Below are 22160 nucleotides of genomic sequence, written 5' to 3' on the forward strand. Positions count from 1 at the left end.
TAAAGACTGAGCTGTTTTTAGTGATGAATGTGGGCTCTTGGTGTGGGATGAAACAGAATGGAGATGTATTTGTAGTTTATTTGTCATTCGTCCTCTTTGTCTCATAAAGTATTGTATAAATGTCCTTTATATTTTATGTAAAGATACCAAATAAAATATCTTATAGTAATATGTAAATAAAATGACTAAGAACTCATTTTTTTTTTGGTAATAATCACTCCTTCAGTGTTTCTCAAACTTGTGTGCGTCAGAATCTCCTAGAGGGCTTGTTAAAATATAGATTTCTGGGCACCAGTGCAAGAGTTTTTGATTCAGTGGGTCTTGGTTGTGATATGATATTTGGCATTTCTTTTTTTTTTTAAATTTTTAAAGATTTATTTATTTGCTGGGGGGGAGAGGCAGAGGGAGAGAGAGAGAATCCTCAAGCAGAGTCTCCGCTGAGCACAGAGCCTGACGTGAGGCTCAATCCTGGGACCCTGAGATCATGACCTGATCCAAAATCAAGAGTCGGATGCTTACCCGACTGAGCCACCCAGGCACTCTGATATTTTGCATTTCTAACAAGTTCCTAGATGATACATTTGGGAAGGGCTGACTGCTTTAGTGTGATCACAGATAGAGGGTGCCACTGTGTGTCTACATGTCAGAGTTGGTTTGGGGGAATATATATCTTATTAGCATTAATATGCTTCATGTTTATTCATTTGCTTCTTTTCACTTCAACCATTTTAGGCACTTGTTGGGCTCATCACCGTTGTGTGGAGTGGTCACTGGGAGTTTGCCAGATAGAGGAACCATCGTTAGTGAACGTAGACAAAGCTGTTGTCTCAGGGAGCACAGAAGTAAGTAGAAGTAACAGATATTTAATTAAGCCACAGTTTTATAACATTGACTCAAGTCAACATAAAGTTTCACTTGCAAGAATTGTTTATTAAATGATTACTATAATGTAAAAACCCTTAAAATAGGAATTTTTAATTTTATATCCAAGAGTGGTTTGTGCACACTACTAGAATATACATGTTAAGCTGTGCAATAAATGTAAATCTTAAAAACAAATATTTTATATTTAAATCAGAAATTAAAAATTTTAGAAATGAGAATTACTAAGTATATTTATATATCCATGTGGTTACTCTTTAAAACAAAACGATTTGATGAAGATTTAACATGAAGAGACAACATTTGACAGGTCTTTAGTCCATAGTGTGGATTAGCTCTGGTGTTTTAAAAATTGATCCAGATATTTCTTTATAGTCAAGTTGGCAGTTCAGTTCATCTTTTTGGCACCATCCCAAAGTAATATCATGTACACAGTCTTCTGTCTTTTAAAGTTTTCACTGAAATTTTCATGTGATCTCGAAACAAGCACAGAAATAAATGCAACATTTACCTTCCATCTATAAAGGAAACAAACCCTATGAAGTGAAATTGCTTTGCTGCCTACAAATTCCCTTTGATTTTTGACAGTTATATTTGGGAGAAGTGAAACAGCCCTTCCAAAGGAATGTTAAAAATGGAATTTTGACCGTAGAAATTATGTCGGCTCTAACAGATGGAGTATAGGTAAAACTTTCAAAAGTGTAGTCGAGACAGGAACTTAGATCCAAGTAATTATTCAATTAGTATAATATTAGCTTTACTCAGATTATTAAAATGACCTAAATTTAAATTACATGGATGAGTAACTCCCACCTCAAGCTTGGTCAAATTAGAGTGCTTGTTTTGGAAATGTGACATTACATTGAAATGCTTATGTCATCAAATCGTGAATAGTATAATGCATAATAGTAAATTCTGCAGTCTGGACATACTTAGGTGGCCAGATCAAGACCGCGATAGATCAGTGAGCACTCTTTTTGTCACAGACTACTTCGGAAGTAGTGTTGGATTGTTTTGTGGAAGTGAAAAATATTACAGGAAAGGCAATGAACAAAGGCTAAAATGAACTTTGTGGTGTTCAGTTGGAGGAATCAATGTAGACTCCTGGTTTTTAATATTTATACAAATACAGAAATATAGATGTGTGTATACATGTGAGTTAGTATGTATACATATATTTCCTAGCTCTTTTCACTAAGACGGTAGTTAAAAGCTTGCCTCCCCCTGTCCTTTTTTGGATAGAAGATACCATCTTTGTGTTTTAGATACTTATAAATACTTAAAGTGGGATTTAGAGATGAAGTCTTTGCCCTACTGCTGGCCAAGGAATCAAGGGCCATGGGAGACCTGCACTCCGTCTCTCTCTATGGAGGCATTAGCATGCAGTGGGCGGGAGTGGTGGAATGCAGAAAGGAGCTGGAGTAGATGGAGTGGTGGGATCCCAGGGGGATTGGTGGCACATTGTCAAAGCATCACGGCTTCACTCAGTTAAATCAGTCTAGACTTAGGGTAGCGTCACTCTTCTGTTGCCATTTCTACAGTTTTTTGTTTGTTTTGTCTTTTGGTTTTCTCCATTATCAAATAGGCACAGGACTTAGCTAGAACTTTCTCATTTGCTTGTCCCAAGAAGAGTTTGTCTCACTGACAGAAATTCAAACCCAGAGCAACACATTTGTTGATAAGTCTGTGGGGAAATAGGCACTCTAATACCTTGCTGATAGGATGCAAATTGGTATAAATCTTCTGGAGGAGAATTTGACGTTTCTACGATTTTGTCCTGAAAATATGCCTCCCGTAATGCAAAATACTTGTGGTATTAAAGGTTAATAATTGCAGCATTGTGTAACTTGAAAAATATTGGAAACAACCTAAGTGGCCACACATAATAGAATGGTTGAATAAACTATGGTATGGTTCATACAGTGGAATGTAGTGTGTGTAAAAATACAGTGAGGAGTATCTCAGTGAAAAGATGTGAAGTTGGTTCCAACATGTATTTTTAAGTGAAAAAAGAGTACAAAAGACCATTCGTGATGTGCATCCTGTTGTGTAAGAAAGGATGAAATATAAGAAAATATATGTGGTCATTTTGGAAAAGAAATGCAGGAAGGATAAACAGGAAACTGAAGAGATTGGTTACCTATGACAGGTGGGTGGGAAAAAGGTGGAAAGGAAACGGGAATGGGACTGATGTAGCATGGGTGAGATGTGACAGACACTCTCAGATATCTTTGTTTTGTATAGCTCCTCTGACTCTTAGAACCATAGGAATATTTCACATACCCCCTAAATAAGCAATTACAACTATCTAGGATATGGGAGAATCCAAAAAGGAATACCAAAATTCATGCTAAAGGGGATAGGGAAGAAAAGAGCTAACCTGAGTAACTGGCAAACAGTATCTTGACTGGTTAGCTGGAAAGCTAAAGACAAAAAGTACAGCATGTATGTACTATAATCCAGTGAGTAAATGTGTTTGTCACAAGGGTGTGAGTTTGCAATTCTTTTTTTTTTTTTTTTTAAAGATTTTATTTATTTATTTGACAGAGATAGAGACAGCCAGCGAGAGAGGGAACACAAGCAGGGGGAGTGGGAGAGGAAGAAGCAGGCTCATAGCAGAGGAGCCTGATGTGGGGCTTGATCCCGTAACGCCGGGATCACGCCCTGAGCCGAAGGAAGGCAGACGCCCAACCGCTGTGCCACCCAGGCGCCCCTGAGTTTGCAATTCTGAAACCACTTTATGTGTATACTGTAAGTGAACAAATAAGTAAATATATGGTTGATAATGAGAACTAGGTTTTTCAGTGTTGGAGAAAGGAGCTACAAATAAGGAAAGGCTAAAATGAATTTTGTGGTGTTGAAATGGAATTAGAAGTATCAGTATAAACTCATGGTTCTTAATATTTATGTAGACAGGTACAGAAATACAGATGTGTAGTTGTGTGTATACTCATGAGGTAGTATGCTTACATACAATTCCTAGTTCTGTCCTCTGTGAGGACCTAGACATAGTGACCCCCAGTGGCAGTGAGCACACCTGGTGCCCAGATCTTGGTTTCTAACCACTATTTGCCAATAAAAGGAACCAGGTTCCTGGTATGGGGAAAATACAACCTGAGGTGCTGGAAAATAAGGAAGTGCTCAGAAAGGTGAAGACTTGTTGAAAACACAGGAGCCAACCTGAAGGAGCTCCCAAGAGCTGGACCAGTTTGAGCCACAACAAAAAATATAGTATTGGGTTTTCATTCACAGAATAAAATGAGTCCATACTGATATGAATGAATGAACAAACAAATGAATGAATGAATGAATGAATGAACAAATGAATGAATAGCATTAAGTCAGGTCATATTACTCCTGTTCCTACCACACTTCAGTAGTGGACTTGCTGTTTCATTCAGAGAAAGGGGAAAAAAAAGGCAGTGCTCACTACCTGACAGGGCTCTCCGTGATCTTCACCACCCCCACAAGTACTTCTTAAGATGTCACTCACTCACTATGACCCTGCCCCTCATTTGCTTCCCTCAACCATACCAGCCTCCTTCATCTTCCTCAAATGCACCAGATAAATCTTCCCTCGGGACCTTGGCACTTCCAGTTCCCTCTCTGTTGAATATTCTTCTTAGATACATGATGACATGCTCCCTCATGTCCTTCAGGAATTTATTCAAGAGTTGCCTTGTTGGTGAGGGCTTTGCTTGGCTCCCTTTTGAAAGTTTCAAGGGTCTCATCCTCAGGTAACATCTCTGCTCTATGGTTTTCTCCTTTGTACTTGTTGCCATCTAACATAGTATATATTTACTGAATGATCTTGTTAATCTTTCCTTATTAGAGTGATATTGCCAAGGATCTTTTTCTGTTTTGGTCATTCCTCAATAGATTATTTGTAGCCTAAGTGAATAGCACTAGAGATCATTCATGTAATCACTCATAGTTACAGGAAAGATCCAAAGTGCCAGAATGTTAAGGGAGGTCACTAATGTAGTTAATTTTATAAAAGTGTATGAATACATAATTGTCAGAAAAGAAGCCTCTAAAATAGAGTTTAGATTATACCAATTCTACCGAGGTGATGTGGGGTGGTGGGCAATGACAGTGCAAATCTTTGCTATCTCACAATGTTCTCTAGGGGCAAACCATGTAGAGTGCTGTTGAACTTGGAATACATTTTTATTTTACCAAAAGACAGATGTTCTAAATTTGTTGACCTTTATTTTGATGACATGTGGCTGAATATATTATGATACCTACCTCAAGGAAAATAAACAGTTCATCTGCTTCTTCAAGATAAAGGTGACATTTCAGCAATGATAATGTAATGACTTTTCAAAGAAACATGTGCTGGGGGTTGAGCATTTTGAAAATGGATGTTTGGAACTATTTCTGTTTGATATTTTATTGTTAGAAACAATGAAAGTTTGTGAAAAACAAATTCTCACATTTGTCAAAAAATTTTGGATGCGGAATTTTCTGTTCTGTTTAAAATACTCTGAAAAGTTTTAGTATGTTTCAAACCCATTTGTTAAAAATAAAAAAATTAATACTTTTGATTATGGAAGGTGAAAATTTACTAGCTAAATTTTGATAATTTTGGTTGAGATTGAAAAATAGTTTTGGAAATGATGCGCTACTTCTGTTTAGATCTTAATTTGGTAGAATCATTTGTTTTTAACTCACGACAGATAGTGAAATAAACTCAAGTTAGAATCGGGCCTTTTAACCTAGGAAAATGGAGGAGATCAGGATGTAGGTCAGATGGAGGGGTTGTACTGCTCTCTAAACTTTTTGATTGTCCACATCTTTTAATAAGAAGTATATGAGCCTGCATCCTCATTATACATTCTCACTGGAATATGTATCTCTCCTTTATGATGCTTTACCAACATTTGTAAATTTACATTATTGATGTGAGTCTTTTATTAATTTCAGTTGCCCCCACTAGGGCTGTCAGCACCACTAGGGCTGTCAGCACCAGGAGCGCGTAGATAATATGTTTTGGTTTATCATTTTATCTCTAGTCCTTAGCAAAAAGTACCTGGAACATAAGAGAGTCATTGACAGGATAAATGTATGCATGAACGAAGTCTGCCAATGAAGGGCCCTTAGCTGAATGCAAAGGGAAGTGCTACTGGCACCTAGTGGCCGCGGCAGAACCCCGCCACATCCAGGCCAGTCTCCCACACGGCAGAGACCTAGCCAGTAGTGCTGAGGTTGAGAGATTCTGGTTTAATTGATATTATTATTCCTATTTAAAAATTAACATATTTAATATAATTTTCTCAGTTTTTGTTTTTATTTATTTTCTTTCTGAATTATTTTATTCAAGAAGGTGGGGAGGACAGACAGGGGACTGAGCTGAGCCCTGAGTCCCTTATGATTTCCTCAGTTTTTAAATGGCATTCTTTATCAAGCTGTTTAGTTTTCCTGGCATTTCCTTCAGATTGTTTTCAGTTTTTCCAGGGGGACCTTTATCTTTTGCTAGATTGAAGAATATGCTATACTGTGAACCTGTGTTTCAGGAAAGGTAATAGTGTTTTTCTTTTAAATTCCTTTTTTGGAGCCCTGGAGGTGCTACCAGCATCTTGGAGATCTGGATAATTTGGATATTATTGATGGAATAGTTTAATTATGAATGCTACAGATGTTTGATCATTTATTTACCTAATGCCCCCTTTTCCTGCACTCTGCTCATTGCCCTTCAAAAGATATTACCAGTAAATCTCCAACATGTATTTCTGTTCTCTTGACTAGTTCTGAATCAGATGTTCAGTATATTACTTATAAATAAAACATTAAAAATTACTTATATTATCTCCCTACTTAGAATTGATCATTTCTTGTTTTCTCCACCTACCTCCTGCCACAACCCTATATTGAAATTTCATTGTATTATACTGATTTTGTGCCAGGTGTCTTGTATAAAACCAACCTAGGTCTGTGAGAAGAGTAGTAAGGTGTTTTTTTTTTTATACTTTTGGTTCTTTTTATAGACTGCAAAGGAACAAAAATAGCTTCTCTATCATAAGGTGGGTGGCAGTACACATTGAAAATATAGATAAGCAATGTAATGTAAATGTAATTTTGGTAAAAAAAAATTTTTTTTAATTAATGATTTTTTATTATATTATGTTAGTCACCATACAGTATATCCCCGGTTTCCGATGTAAAGCTCGATGATTCATTAGTTGCGTATAACACCCAGTGCACCATGCAATACGTGCCCTCCTTACTACCCATCACCGGTCTATCCCATTCCCCCACCCCCCTCCCCTCTGGGGCCCTCAGTTTGTTTCTCATAGTCCATAGTCTCTCATGTTTCATTCCCCCTTCTGATTACCCCCCTTTCTTTATCCCTTTCTTCCCCTACTGATCATTCTAGTTCTTATGTTCCATAGATGAGAGAAATCATATGATAGTTGTCTTTCTGTGCTTGACTTATTTCACTTAGCATTATCTCCTCCAGTGCCGTCCATATTGCAGCAAATGTTGAGAATTCGTTCTTTCTGATAGCTGAGTAATATTCCATTGTATATATGGACCACAACTTCTTAATCCAGTCATCTGTTGAAGGGCATCTCGGCTCCTTCCACGATTTAGCTATTGTGGACATTGCTGCTATGAACATTGGGGTGCATATGGCCCTTCTCTTCACTACGTCTGTATCTTTGGGGTAAACACCCAGTAGTGCAACGGCTGGATCATAGGGTAGCTCAATTTTTAACTTTTTGAGGGACCTCCACACTGTTTTCCAGAGTGGCGGTACCAACTTGCATTCCCACCAACGATGTAGGAGGGATCCCCTTTCTCCACATCCTCTCCAACAATTGTTGTTTCTTGCCTTGTCTATTTTTGCCATTCTAACTGGCGTAAGGTGGTATCTCAGTGTGGTTTTGATTTGAATTTCCCTGATGGCTAATGATTTTGAACATTTTTTCATGTGTCTGTTAGCCAAAAAAAAAAATTTTTTTTGAACAGTATATGGTGGAAGTCTCTCCACACCCGTCCTCTAAGCAACTGGGAGTAGGTTTATATAAGATTATTTAAATATTGACTGCATCTTTATATAAGGTGATTTGCAGGCACCTATTTTATCAATAATTATGTCTAATACTGTTATTTTTTATATGATTCTGGTAATGTAAGTGTGAAGAAATCACCAAGTTATATATTCTTCATTTTGCCTTATAGTTTTTTAAGAGGAAGGGCAAACATTCATAGATCTGAATTCTGTGTTTGCTGGGGGTTCATGAGAATGCCTTCACCTTGGAGACTCGCTAGAAAGATTCATAGCACTCACCATAAAGTTGTGATTGTGGCTAAGATTTACTGCCGTGATATGGTGAGGATATATAATGGAAGGATCTCAGTGGAAAAACATATTGACAGGGTGTGGAGGAATTCGCGTACAGCCTTCCTTAGGTGCTCACCCTCCTATGAGGGGTTACGCAGAGCACCTCTCCTGTTTGCAGTGAAAATGCAGCAATATGTGTGTGATGCTCCTGCCCTGAGAAGCTCCAGGTCTTTGCTGGCGGTTAGTCACATAGGCACCCTCTGCCCAACACATACCAGAAGGAAAGTCGCACTGTTTGCACCGACAGTATAGGCACAATAAACTGCTCTGGTCACTGAGGGAGCCATGGCAACCCTCCCAAAATTCAGGTTCCCAGGGACCAGCTGTGCCTACAGGCCTTTCTAAGGAGAGTAGTCTCAGGACTGCTGTGTTAACCCTTTTTAGCATAGAACTAAAATTGTATTGTGTATCACCTGTAACATTTCTGTGTCAGGACTGTAGTAAGTACACATCATTGAATATTCCCCATCATAGGGAGGCTGTGATAAGTGCTCTAGTGGTTACAGAGAACTTCGTAACTTTGATCAGAGGAAAGATTCTGATAAGGATACTTTTGACTCTTAACAGAAAAATCCTGTGTTTAATTCTGAAATCTACTTTGTCTTATATTAATATATCCACTGCAGCTTTCTTTTGACTAGTGAAGCATGGTATATCCTAGTCCGTCCTTTTATTTTAACTCCTTCTGTCTTTATATTTAATGTATGTTTTTTGTAGGCAGTGGTTTTGCTTTTTAAAATCTAACCTGACAACCTCTGCTTTTATAATGGGAGTGTTTAGGACATGTACGTTTAATGTGATTAAGTCTTCCTTTTTTTTTTTTTTAATCCTATTTGTTTCTGTCTGTTCTTTGTTTCCTTTTCTTGTATTCTTTTGGATTGAATATTTTTTATGATTCCATTTTATCTCCTTTTTGGATTATTACCTATAACTTTTTTTTATTTTATTGGTTGCTTTAGGGTTTATAGTATACATCTTTTTTTTTTTTTTTAAGATTTTATTTATTTATTTGACAGAGATAGAGACAGCCAGCGAGAGAGGGAACACAAGCAGGGGGAATGGGAGAGGAAGAAGCAGGCTCATAGCGGAGGAGCCTGATGTGGGGCTCGATCCCAGAACGCCGGGATCATGCCCTGAGCCGAAGGCAGACGCTTAACTGCTGTGCCACCCAGGCGCCCCTATAGTATACATCTTTTATTATCACAGTCTACCTTCCAGTGATATAATAATTTCATATGTAATAAAAATGTGCTTTTGTTTCCTTCCATTTTTCCTCTCCTGGAATTTGTGCTATTGCTGTTATGCATTTAACTTCTACATGTGTTATAAATGCCATAAGGTGTTGATATTTTTTTAAAGATTTATTTATTTGAGGGAGAGAGAGCAAGCAAGCACATGGGGAGGAGGGGCAGGGAGGGAAGAGGGAAAGGAAGAGAAAGTCTCAGGCAGACTCTGCACTGGGCCTGGAGCCTGACACAGGGCTTGATCTCCTCATGACCCTGAGATCACAACCTGAGCTGAAACCAAAAGTCAGATGCCCAAATGACTGCACCGCCAGGGGCCCCAAGATAGTGTTATTTTGATTAAGCTGTCAGATATTCCTGAAGAGACTTATTAAGTAATAAAAAAAAATTAAATAGAGCTACCCCTGTGGTTACCAGTTCTGATTTTCTTCATTGCTTTGTGTAGCTCCAGATTTTCACCTGCAATCATTTTCTTTGTGTCTGAAGAAGTCCTTTAACATTTCTTGCAGTACAGGTCTGCAGATGATGGATTCTTTCAGTAGTTACACTTCTAAAGTGCTTTTATCTTACCTTCATATTTGAAACATATTTTTGGGAGGTACAGAATTCTAGTTGATTTCCCCCCTCATTACTTTAAAGATGTTGTGCCACAGTCTTATTGCTGGCACTGTTTTTCATGAACTGTCTGGTATCGTCCTTATCTTTGTTCCTCTGTACATGTCTTTTATCTGTGTACTCTTAATATTGTGTCACCAGTTTTGGACAGTTTGATTATGTTATGCCTTGGTGCCATTTTCTTCATGTTTCTTGTTGTTGGGGTTTGTTGAATTTCTTGAATCTGTGAGTTTATAGTTCTCAGTATGGTTAGAAAGTTTTTACCAATTATTTCTTCAAATATTTCTTCTGTTCCCCCATCTTTCCTCTCTTTTGGGGACTCCAGTTACCTTAATATTAGGCCATTTGAATTTTTCTCATTGCTTACTAATACCCCCCTTTTTTCATTTTTTAGTATGTTTTTTTCCTTTTTATGTTTCATTTAAGTTTTTTTTTTTTGCCCTTCAATTTCACTGATCTTTTCTTCTGTAATTTCTAATCTGTTAATCATATCCTATGTAATCTTCACATCAGATGTTGTTTTTATTTATGAAGTTTGATTTGAGTCTTTTTATATCTTCTATATCTCTATTTAGCTCTTTGAACATACTGAATATACTTATAGAACTATTTTAATGTCTTACCTTGTAATTTTAACATCTGGGTCAGTTCTGAGTCAGCATTTTGATTGATTATTCTCAGTTTAGACTATGATGTTGTGCATCTTTGTGTACCTGGTAATTTTTATTTGGATTCCAGGCTTTCTGAATTCTACCTTGTTGGGTGCTGGGTTTTTCACAGTAGGAAATCATGACTTAGGGTCGTGGGTAAGTTCAGTGGCGTTGTCATGGCAAGTTGCCAGGTTCTTACTGTCTTTACATTGTGCATCACAGTATATTGGGTTCTTCCATGGTCCAGTTCTTCTCATAGTCCAAAGACAGTGCACAGGAACTTTTAAGTATCATACTTTCATGATAACATTCAGATACTGGGGGGGGGGACACCCACCTTTTCTTAATTATTATTTTAATTAAGGAAAACCCTTTTCAGATGGTTTCCTCAACCATAGCAGATTTCTTCTAACATTTCGTTAGTTAGAATTACCTCCCATGTTTACATCTTTAAACCAATAAAGTGTTGGGGCAACCACCATTTGATTAAACCGTGATTGTCCTTTGGGACCATGGATGGTGCCTCTTCCTCTGAAACACATTGCTGCTTAAGGGAGAGTGGCTATCTGAACAAAATTGAGATCCTTAGGAAGCAAGAAGGTGGAATGAATGTTTTGTAGTTAACTAACAGTGTCTGTTACTGGAAACATATTTTGACTGAGGGAACCTGAAAATATTTTAAAAGGAGGAAAGATTAAAATGGTGTTTGGAGGATGGGTAAGTTTACCTAGTAGGTTAACATAGGGAATTTAGACAAAAAGTCATCCTTTTTTTTTTTTTTTTTTTTTTAAAGATTTTATTTATTTGAGAGAGAGAGAGCATGAGCAGGGGTAGGGGGGTCAGAAGGAAAGGGGGAAGCAGACTCCCTGCTGAGCTGGGAGCCTTACATGGGGCTCAATCCCAGGACTCTGAGTTAGCTGCAGGTAGACAACTGAGTGAGCCACCCAGGCGCCCCTCACAAAGGGTTGTCTTGAGCAGGGTTTTGGGACATGTGGATTCTGGAAGAATGTCACATATGTGAAAATGACTGGAGAATAAATACATAGAGTGAGGAATTAATGTGAAATGAGAATGGAAAATGTCCTTAGCTTTGCATGCCAAGCTGAAGAATTTCATTAATGAAGTTTTTAAAGAAGAAGAGCAAGATTAACAGATCATAATCCTCCTAGCCTTTTGTAGTTAAATTGGAGAGGTTTACTTGAAGACAAAAATGTTTAGGATTACTGTTGTAATTTAAGGTCAAAGAATGTAAGTTTCTGAATTTCGGTATTATGTGTGAAATGTAAAGACCGAATGTTGTTGGGATAGAATGAGTTATATTTGATGAAAGAGGAGTTGCAAATGTCTCTAGTTTCAAGCCTGAGCATGTGGGAGAATCAGGAGTTTTGTTTTGACTAGGCTGAGCCTTAAACTCCATGAAACATCTTTGGGACTAAGTGTCAGGGTTGGAATCATGGATAGTTTTCCTAACTAGTAGCGACAGGAAAGCAAACTGCTAAACAAGAGGAGAAAAGAAGGTGGAAGATTGGACCCTCTGGTCAGTGTTCAGAGGAAGAGGTCCCGTGAAAAAATGGATGTGACATAGAATAGAAGTTACAGGAAGTTTACTAGGAATTACTGAGTCTGGATTAATATATTTAAGGACATGTGGCCAATGATTTCAAGTGTGTTTTTGTATTACAATGTTTTCTAAAAATATTTTCTGAATAAAACATAATTATTATATTTAATGGGTGTAAGAATCAGGAATCTTGACTTCTTATTCTATTTGACATTGTTAGCTAATGTCTTGTGACATCTTTACCAAGTCGTGCTGTCTCTACCCTGTTTCTTCATTTTGCATAGTAAGAAATTAAATTATCTCTTCAGTCTAAAATGCAAGGCTATAAGGAAGACATCAAAGATCTATGATGGATTATTTTGTTAGACTACTAAGTACAAAAGTATGGATACAGCAAAAAAAAAATCCAAGATTTGACCTTGGAATGCTGTTAGGTATACCTGTACCTAAAAATTGATGTATTTGTTTCCTTATACCTTGGCAACTTGATTCTTATTATTATTATTTTTTTTTTTTGAAATTGGGTAGAGCTAAGATGAAACTGGAAATTTCTGTTTTAGAAAATTAAGAGTTTGATATGCGTGTTTGGTAAAAGATGAATTTGGAAGGCCCATTCAGTGAAGATGTCCTTGGCCTTAGTTTTTTTCTCAGTAAAAGTCATAATTTCTTTTTAATCTTTTTTTCTTTAGTTTTAACTAAGTTTGATTTAAAGAAATGAATATATGTTTCTGATAATATAGTGGTAATCTTTGATACAATAAAGAACCCCTTTAATGTGGGGTGGAAAATAATCTGAACTTATATAAACACAAAATATCTTTTGAAGGCTACATAGGAAACTGGTGAAATTCTCTGGCTCTATAGAATTTCTCCTGTGTGGTTCTATACAGGGCCGCTTTCCATTTTATACCCCTTTAGAAAGTTTTGAATTTTGAACTTTGATTTATTTCAAAAATTAAAACACTTATATTAGTTTCTAATGTGTCCTTAAAAATATATTTCAGAAGTTCATTTCTGTAGTTTTTCCTTAACATTTAGGTATTTTTGATTTTTATGTATTTAATCATACAGGACTCCAATGTCTTCTCACATATGGGGCTCCTGTTGTTAGTACATTATCTGTTGAAACCACTTTTTTTTTCTTCCACATATTTGAAAGATAATTTTTATCACCTAGCACATGTTCAGTGTATGTGTGGATTGTTTCTAAGTTCTCTATTTTAAATCATTTGCATATTCATATATCCTAGTGACAATATCACACCACCATGGTTACTGTAGCTTTCAAATAAGTTTCAGTATCTCGTAGGTCAATTATTACTTCCGTCTCCATGTATAGCAGAGAAACTTGTATTAGATCAGCTCTCCCACTCAGAACAACTAGAAGAGTTGGATAAAATATTTTTTCAAAGAAATATTTAAAGGCATTAGAGGACTGTCAGAGAGATGAGGACTTGAGGGAGTGAGAGCCCAGAGGGAAGGATTAAGCCTTGAGGTCAGCCTGATGTTAACTTTCCTTTTCCCCTTGAGACATTTATCCAGTTCATAAAACCAGCTGAGAAGCTGGAAAACTGAGAGGAAATTCTGGTAGTTTATAGAGTTAGGAAGAAAAAATAGAATTTAGGTACCATTAATACTATAGACTTTGATTTGGGATGCCCGAAGGCTGCATTAGAGTTAGCGGATTACAGCCTGTGGATCAAATCCAGTCCACTGTGTTTATAAGGCCCACAAGCCAAGATAGTTTTTACTTTTTATTTATTTTTATTTTTAAGTAGGCTCCACCCCCATTGTGGAGCCCAATCACGACCTTGAGTTCAAGACCTGAGCTTGGATCAAGAGTCAGACACTTGGGGCACCTGGGTGGCTCAGTTGGTTAAACATCTGCCTTCAGCTTAGGTCATGATGCCAAGGTCCTGGTATCAAGCCCCACATTGTTGGACTCCCTGTTCAGTGGGGAGCCTGCTTCTCCCTCTCCCCCGTGCTTGTGCTCTCTCTTGCTATCTCTCTGCCTTTCTTTCTCTCTCTCTCAAGTAAATAAAATATATATATTTTTTAAAGATTTTATTTATTTATTTAACAGAGATAGAGACAGCCAGCGAGAGAGGGAACACAAGCAGGGGGAGTGGGAGAGGAAGGAGCAGGCTCATAGTGGAGGAGCCTGATGTGGGGCTCGAACCCAGAATGCCGGGATCACGCCCTGAGCCGAAGGCAGACGCCTAACCGCTGTGCCACCCAGGCGCCCCATCAAGTAAATAAAATCTTAAAAAGAAAAAAAGAGTCAGACACTTAACTGATTGAGCCACCCAGGTACCCCAGTTTTAACATTTTTAAATTGTTAAAAAATTAAAAGAATATCTTCTATAATACATGAAAATCACCTGAAATTCAAAGTTTTGTGTTTGTTAAATAAAGTTTTATTGGAACCAAAGCCACATCATTAATTTGCATATTACCTATAGCTTCCGTTGTGTTACATTGACAGAGTTGAGTTGTTGCTGCAGAGACCACGTATGCTTTGCACTGCTATGGGCATGCTACAAATCACAGTGCCACAATTACATTTCATCAGTGTTTGATTGACACATGTATTGTTCCAGTATCTTACTAATTTCTTTCATTACTGGTGCATACTTAACATGTTAAAACAAGAGAAGAAAAGTGGGCTTCATTGTGCTTTTAAGGCATAATGGAATAAGTTCTGTTGTTACCAAATTAGATGGCAAATTATTATATTTATTATGCTGGGACACTATAGCTGGGAAAAATAATACAATATATGTCAGTGTTACCAGACTGAGCACTCATCACACTATTCCAAACTCACAGAAAGGTAATGATCAGAAAAAAAAATAGTAAATGAAAGTAGGCCATGTCATCACAGCAGAAATTCTTTACAAAAGTGAAAAATGAAAATGAGGCTTAAACTAAGGTAAGTTTCTGAGTGGCTCATTTGTTAGCCAAGCACAGAAAGCCATTTGTCCAAGATGAGTTAATTAAATCATGTTTGACTACAGTAGGCAAAGAAATGTGTGCGCAGAAAATATACTTAGCCTTTGAGCAAGAATAGTTTTAAAAGTTGAGGACATTATGAGCAATATCAATAGTCATTTTAAAAATGGGTCAAATGATTTCTAGTGGTTTTCCTAGTCTGTTGATGTGTCAGTCGATATTGCAGTACTGTTCGGTTATTTATTCTAGAGGTTGATACTGAGTTTGAAGTCACTGAAGATTTAGGTTTTATGAATTGTCTGCATGAAACAATTACAGACACAATATTTTCAAAGAAGTTGAGAAAAAACTCATTCAGTATAACCTGAAGTGGAATCTGCTAAGATGTATTCAAATTAATACTGGTAAAAATAAGTATGGAGCAGAAAAAGGGTTTATTTGGAGAAATTTATAAACTTCTTAAAAACATAGTGGTGTTTAAAAGCCTGTGTGTATTCATTATATTTATTCGTCAGTAGGTACTTTGCAGAAAACATTTAATCTTTCGTGTTGTATTAAACAATGGTGTTAATAGTGAATTTCATTTGATCTTGTGGAAGTCAACACTCACTTCTAGGAATTTTTGTTAGAAATAGAAGCTGAGGGGTGCCTGGGTGGCTCATTCGTTAGGCGTCTGCCTTCTGCTCAGGTCATGATCCCAGGGTTCTGGGATCGAGCCCCGCATTGGGCTCCCTGCTCAGCAGGAAGCCTGCTTCTCCCTCTCCCACTCCCCCTGCTTGTGTTCCCTCTCTCGCTGTGTCTCTCTCTGTCAAATAAATAAAAAAATCTTAAAAAAAAAAAAGAGAAAGAAATAGAAGCTGAAAATACTGAGTTGCCCTACCATGCAGCAGTTTGATGATTTAGCAGTGGCAAAGTTTTATTGCACAATTTTGAATTTAAGGTTTAGGTTAATTTTTTTCAGTAAGAAGATTGCCCTCAATCTCTAATCAAATACCTACTGGATTTGGAAGTTAACTTTTGCTGCGGAATTGATAGTATTTCCTGGTGGGTTCAACCTAAAATTACAAGGCAAAGTACTGCTTTTATGTGAAACTTATATTGTGGTAAAGTCATTCTACAACAGTTAGTGTTGTACAAATCAAAAGTAATGTCAAGCTGCTTTATACACTTTTTTCAGCCATCACAATTTTAAGTAAAAGCATCTCCATTCCACATAAATTTGGTATGGAAATATTTTTCAAGCTCAAGCTACAGTTCAGTAGCAGTTTTTGGACCTCGAGGAAGGAAATTTTCAAATTTCAAAATCCATTTAACTGTGTAATTGAGGAGCTTCAACCTCTCCTTTAATGGAAAGTGATTATTCTGCAATATAATGGCATGCTAAAAGCAAAGATCAAAAGATTTTAATAAAATTTTATTAAATGCTTTTCAAAGATGAGTATGCTCAGATAAAATTATATGCTTCTGTATTGATAACAGTATTTGGCAGTACGTCTGTGTGAAAAGATTTTTTCAAAGATTGATATGTAAAATTTCATTTTATATCATAATGAATAGATGAACGTTATACTATCAATTTTGATAGAAAAGAGTAGCTTTGAACTCCTGTTAAGTAAAATGTTACCCTCCTTCCAAATTCGGTTCTTTTCACAAGCAGCCTGTATTCTCCCCCCACCCCAATGCTCAGTTGTTACTGTATTTTTTTAAAAATAATTAATTAATTAATTTATTTAGGGAGTGTGGAAGTGGGGGGAGGGTCAGAGAGAGAGAATCCCAACGCAGACTCTGTGCCAAATGTGGAGCCCAACACAGGGCTTGATCCCCATGACCCTGAGATCACAACCTGAGCTAAAATTAAGAGTTGGACGCTTAACTGACTGAGCCACCCAGGTGCCCCAATTGTTACCATATTTTGAATAATAACAATAATTATAAAATTTTTGTGAAAATTTATTTTCTCTCTTGGAAGATAAGTACTCACATAATAGCCTTGATTTTGCCTCTTGTCCCACAAAGATGTCCCTAAAATATTTACTATCTGGCCCTTTTTAGAAAAAGTTTGCTGATCCCTGAGCTACACTATTAGAATAAGGGAAAACTGGGGGGGGGGGGCGGGGGGAGTCTGTCTTTACAAAGACTTGAAAACCAGCTTCAAATCAGCTCATCTGCAGATTGAATTAAAGTGATCTTCTCTAGCCTAAGTGTTGGTTTGAAGAAAAAAAAAATCCTTCTGGTTGAAAATAGCATCATTTAGTGTCTCCAGGTATCTCTATAGTTAAAAAAAAAAATTCAACAAGTAGTCAAATTGCTAGGTATATTATAAGACCAAAACTGAAAGCCGAGAGAAGGAACAAATAATAGGAAAATGTCCTTGAGTTATTTTTTTGTCCTTTGCATTTCCACATAAAATTATAAAATTTTGAAAAGATAACACAGGAGAATGTTTACAAAGTAAGTCTTAAGATACAGAAAGCACTTGTTATAAAGCAACAAGCATGGCCAACGAAAGGAATCATTTCTAGAATATATAAAATACCTCTAGTAAGAAAAACAAAGACAATCCAATAGAAAAATGGGCAGAGGATTTAAATAGGCTGTTTCCAAAAGACATAATCCAAATGTCCAGTAAGCATATGAAAAGGTGTATAATCCCATTCATAATCATGAAATGCATATTGAAACTGCCCTGAGATAGCCTTACATTCCTTTCAGATCAGCCAAGATGAAGTCTGAGTGTAGTCAGCGTTGGCCTGGATTCAGATCGGAGCTCTTATGCTGTACTGGTGAGAGAGAGTGAAAACTGCAACAGTCATTTGGGAAAACGGAGTATGACAGCTAGTAAAGTTGAAGAGACAAGAGTTTCACTCCTACTTATACGCATTTATGACATAAGGTTCTCAAACTTATTGGTCTCAGCATACGTTTATACTATTATTTTGAAACATTGATGTCTAGTTTTGTAGAAGACAGCTGAATTCTCATATCTGCTTCTGCATTCCGTGTTGAAATACGCAGTTTTGGTTGAAATATATGAAGAAAACCCAGCCACAAAACGATATGTAGTAGGAAAAGGGAAACTTATTTTAATAGCCACTTTAGATAATTATAAATATTTCTGGTTAATATTGCACAAAAACTTGACAAGTGGTTAGATTCTTCAAGGTTTGGTCCATTGTGGAATCTGAAGCCTTATCAATGAGCATTTCTTTACTCTTTAAGGTTATAATCCATTATCTTGCAGTTTAAGTGGTTCTTTTACTCATGTATGATTTCGTAACATTATTACTTGGTATTTTGGAAAATATTGGTTCATTGAATGATCCAGATATTCTAAATACTGACACATATTAATAAATAACAAAATTCTCATTTATTATTATAATCCTGATCTCATCAGAGAAGTCTAAGTATTGGGAAGCAGTCAAGCTCACTGTGGTAGATATATGTTTGTTAAATGTTGTCATTGGCCAGAAGTGGTCTCAGTTGTTTTCCTTGGAGTGATAGGCTCACTGTATTCATTTTTGAAGAAACAGTTTTGAAATAAGCCAGAGTAGTCATTGTCTGTCAGTTTTTCTTCCAGGTATAAAAACTGTGTTTCATAAAAAAGCTATTTCAGCTTACCAATCATGATCACAGAAGTGCCTTGCTTCCAGAAAGCCTTCATACTTTGGTACATCACAGTTACTTGATGCTTTCCCATTTTGTCACACAAATATTTAAAGGGTGTGTACTTATGGATTGAGATTTTGAGATTTAATAATTGTACTGCTTCATCAGTGATATTCTTAAATGCAGCTAGTGTTATTTATGTTTACTGCAGTTGCAGAGCGTGTTGAGAATGTAACGGCTGCTAGTACGGTTTGGTGCCACTGCCTTGGCTACTGAAAAAGGCACCAGCAATTTTACCCACCATTGCTTTTGCACCACATGCAAATATCAGCACAGTGAAAATGGTAAATCATGTCTTATTATGAACATAGCTTTGGCCTCACAGATCCTTGAAAAGGTCTCAGAGATATATATACCTCACAGGTCTGTGGACCAATCTCTGAGAACTCCTCCATAGAAAAATATCTGCACATGTGTGTCAGGGTACGTGTATGAGAATGTATAGGGTATATTTAGAAAACATTTTTAATGATTGCTGCAAACTGGAAGCAATCTAAATTTCTTGGTAATTAGATTAGGATATATGCATCCAAAGGAATACGATCTAGCAGTGAAAATGATCTATAGCTACAAAAGTCAAATGGTTGAATTCCACAAATGTACACTGAGTTGAAGCTAAGTCACAAAAAAATCCTCTAGTATATTTATATTTAAGTGTAGTTCAAAACAAGCAAACCTAAATTATTTTGTTTGGAGATATATATGTAGCTAGTAAGACATCCAGAGAAAAGCAAAAGATTAATTACTACAAAAGCAAAAGATTAATTACTACAAAATAATTAATTACTATTAATTATTAATTAATAGTGTGTACCTGTGAGGAGGGGTTTGGAATAATCATATGAATAGTTTCCCTGACAGGATTCCTGATGTTATCCTGTGTGTTGATGAGCAGATGCTCTCTTAATAATTCCTTAAATTATAAAAATACACTTTGTGTGGTATGTTTCACAATAAAAGATGGAAGCAAAGAGAATAAAAGCACAATATGTCCCCTAACTTAATGTATAAACTTAATGTAATTTTTATGAGATTTAAATTTCAATAGGAAAAAAAACCAGCTGTAAACATCCTTAAAATAAACAAATGAAGGGGTAGCAGCCCTTATAGATGTTAAAAACATACTGGAAAGCTACAATGACAACTGTGGCATTAGATTCATAAATAGATTGCTGGAACAGAATAGAAAGTCCAGATGTAGACTAAATGCATAATTATAAAAAGTTACTTTATGGTAAAGATATCATTTTAAGTCATTATCAGTCTGTTTTCTCACTTACTCAAGTTGCGTAATTTCTCCATTCCATTGTTAAGCCCTTTCAGTTAGTTCTTTACTTTTGTTAGTATATTTTTCACTTCTAAAGTTGCCATTTGTTTCTTCATGGTATCTTATATTTCTTGGCCAAGACTTTGTTTCTTTGCTTAAACTGGTATTTTTTTAAAATTTGCATCAAGCTTGTTCATAATTTCTTGGTAAAGCATTTCTATAATGTATACTTTAAAGTATTTGGGAAATAACTAACATACTAACATATATGTCTTCACATATATGCTCACATTTATTCTTATTTGTATTGACATGGTTTTTATTATTATGGTATGACAACTTATTTTTGATGAAATCCTTTATAGTATTGTGTTAAAAAGTCTGTATATTATTTAATACCCTTTCCCTTTATCTGAAGCAGATTTTATCTGAAACTGCTTTTGAGGGGTGAACCAAAGGGGCAGCACCACTGTGTTATTCCCAGGTGTGTGGAAGTTCCAGTTTCATAATTGACCTCCATTGATTGTTGGAGAGGAGCCTCTAGTGGCTGTTGCACAAGAGTGAAAGTTTAGACTCTCCTCTCTGTGCTTTGCTGATACCACCCTGGCTTACAAGTTTACTGCTTATCAGATGGTCTCCAGTGACACTACGGTGGGAGTGGAGGGGGGGCATGTTAGCTCTGCGCAGTGGTTTAAGTTCTGATTGTCCAGTAGGTGTCCCCTGCCACCACCCCTGTGAGGAGGGTTAGGGACACCTCGTGATCACTGTGTGGATGTTCAGCTCCAGGCTTCCCACTTTCTCTCCACCAACACGGTGGAGGAAGGAGGCCTTATTCCTCTGCAGTGGGTGTGAATGTCCTGGCTCTCAATCTAGCCATCTGTGATGTCACCCTATCTGGTGGCGAGAAGGGGTGTCTGGGTCTGGGTTCTCTTTGGCCTTTGCTGGGGATTGTGGGATTTGCCTTCAACAGGTTGGTTATTATCTAACAGTTTTCTGTCTTGCTAGCCTGCCACTTTCCCACTCTTTTGGTTAGAGACAGCAGGCGTTTCTTGGGCTCTTTTTGTTGTGTACCTGTTAGTGTTTCTGGATTGTTGGCTTCTTTAGCACCTGTTCTGTATACGAATCAGAAAGCAAACCTAGGGAATTTATGCTTTTTTAATCTTCAGTGCCTGAGTCTCTAGTTGGTCTGCCACTTCTCTCTACCTTTTAATGTTTTCTTGTGTTTGTCTTATGTGTTGTGTTCAAGGTTTATAGCTATACTGAGTTAAAACGTAGGGAAATGTACATCTCTCCTCCGTTGTGTCTGGAGGTAGAAGCCTGCATTCAGTTTTGAAGACTTCTCCCCCCCCCAAATATATAGTTCTAGGTTGATTCGTTTTTCTTTTTTCTTTTCTTTTCTTTTCTTTTCTTTTCTTTTCTATTCTATTCTATTCTATTCTATTCTATTCTATTCTTTTCTTTTCTTCTTTTCCTTCTTCTTCGTCTTCTTTTCTTTTTTTTAAAGATTTTATTTACTTATTTGAGAGAGAGAGAGAAAGAGAGCATGAGCAGGGTGAGGGGCAGAGGGAGAAGCAGACTCCCCACTGAGCAGGGAGCCCCATATGGGGCTCCATCCTGGGACTCCAGGATCATGACCTGAGCTGAAGGCGGACGCTTAACTGACTGAGCCACCCAGGTGCCCCTTGATGTGTGTTTCTTTGAGTATTTAAAAGAGGTTCTTGCATTGTTTCCTGTCTTCCATCGTTTACATGAGAAGTCACTTGACGTGTCATTAGTATCATTATTCCTATGTGTATAATGTTTTGATTATTCTCTGGGTGCTTTCAGGATTTTCTTTTTATCTTTGGTTTTCAGCAGTCTGACTATGATGTGCCTAGGTGTGATTTTCTTTGTATTCTTCCTGCTTGGGGTTTGCAGAGCTTCTTAAAACTGTAAGTTGATTTTTTTCACCAAGTTTGTAAAAAGTTTG

General features: G+C 36.9%; 1 protein-coding gene across 20 annotated transcripts in view; it reads left to right on the forward strand.

Annotated features, from left to right (window-relative positions):
- The window catches only part of KMT2C (lysine methyltransferase 2C), a 272287-nt gene that overhangs the window by 114950 nt on the left and 135177 nt on the right, over window positions 1-22160 (forward strand). For all 20 annotated transcript variants that reach the window (XM_087860661.1, XM_087860660.1, XM_087860666.1 and 17 more), the window contains one exon: window positions 733-842. In XM_087860661.1, the coding sequence (XP_087716787.1) occupies window positions 733-842 (110 nt within the window). The remainder of the gene's footprint in view (window positions 1-732; window positions 843-22160) is intronic.

This window comes from Ursus americanus, chromosome 3 (genome assembly GCF_024610735.1).
Source record: "Ursus americanus isolate L20-20 chromosome 3, mUrsAme1.1.p, whole genome shotgun sequence".
In the NCBI taxonomy this organism is placed as follows: Eukaryota; Metazoa; Chordata; class Mammalia; order Carnivora; family Ursidae; genus Ursus; species Ursus americanus.